We start from the raw sequence: 909 nt of genomic DNA, 5'->3' as shown, positions 1-909 counted from the left end.
AGAGAGGATGAGTGTGAAATGTGTGTGTGTGTGTGAGTGAGAGAGATATGAAGAGGGTGAGTGGTGGAGGGGATGAGTCTGTGTAAGATAGGAGGAACGTGTGAGCACGCATGTGTGATAGGATGAGTGTGTACGTGAGAGAGAGATGGAGGGGATGAGTGTGTGCACACCCATGGGTGTGATAGAGGGGATGAGTGTGAGTGCAGGCTAGAGATGGAGGGGGTGAGTATGTGTGTAAGAGGGGAGGAGTATGTGTGATAGAGCAGATGAGTGTGAACGTGTGTGTGAGTGAGATGCAGGGGATGAGTGAGTGTGAGCGTGTGGCGGGGAGGGGAAGGAGACACCAATTTGACCCACTAACAGGACTGAAGCGTGGGGGGTGTCTGCGTCCTAGCAGCGAAGGAAGGCGACCCCCCCTCCCCAGTCCCCTCGCGTGAGGAAACAACCGAGCCCCGGGAAGCGGCATGGCTGGGGTGGGCCGGCAGGGGCGCCGGGGTCTCCCTGCCCCTACCCAGCCGCCGGGAAGGGCGGAAAGCCCAGGCACGCTCGGCGTGGTCCGGCCGGGGTGGAGGGCGGGCTGGTAGGAGGAGGGAGGCGCGGCCGCTGGGGGAGGAGGAGGCAGGAGGGAGGCCGGGCCGGGCCGGGCCGGGCGCGGGGGAAGCGTCCTGCCGCCTGGCACCGGGCCGCGGCACAAAGCCACGGCGTCCCCGAGGGAAGCGGGCAGGAGAGGACGGGACAGGGCTCCTCCCCGCGGCCGGGGGCGATGCAGTGACCCGGGCCCGCGGCAAGATGTGGCTGAAGCCCGAGGAGGTGCTGCTCAAGAACGCGCTGCGCCTCTGGGTCACGCAGCGCACCAGCGGCTACTTCATCCTGCAGCGGCGCCGGGGCCACGGCGACGCCGGCGGCCGC

General features: G+C 66.6%; 1 protein-coding gene across 1 annotated transcript in view; it reads left to right on the top strand.

Moving 5' to 3' along the window:
- The first annotated feature begins 632 nt into the window (after window positions 1-632).
- The window catches only part of TBC1D8 (TBC1 domain family member 8), a 62,020-nt gene continuing 61,743 nt past the window's right edge, over window positions 633-909 (top strand). Inside the window, exon 1 of the mRNA XM_019529523.1 lies at window positions 633-907. Coding sequence (XP_019385068.1) covers window positions 790-907 — 118 coding nt within the window. The 5' untranslated portion in view covers window positions 633-789. The remainder of the gene's footprint in view (window positions 908-909) is intronic.

The sequence above is a fragment of the Crocodylus porosus genome, unplaced genomic scaffold (assembly GCF_001723895.1).
Source record: "Crocodylus porosus isolate Cpor-Errol unplaced genomic scaffold, CroPor_comp1, whole genome shotgun sequence".
Taxonomy (NCBI): Eukaryota; Metazoa; Chordata; order Crocodylia; family Crocodylidae; genus Crocodylus; species Crocodylus porosus.
The sequence above is the reverse complement of the archived record's forward strand: the minus strand, read 5'-3'. Positions and strand labels throughout refer to the sequence as shown.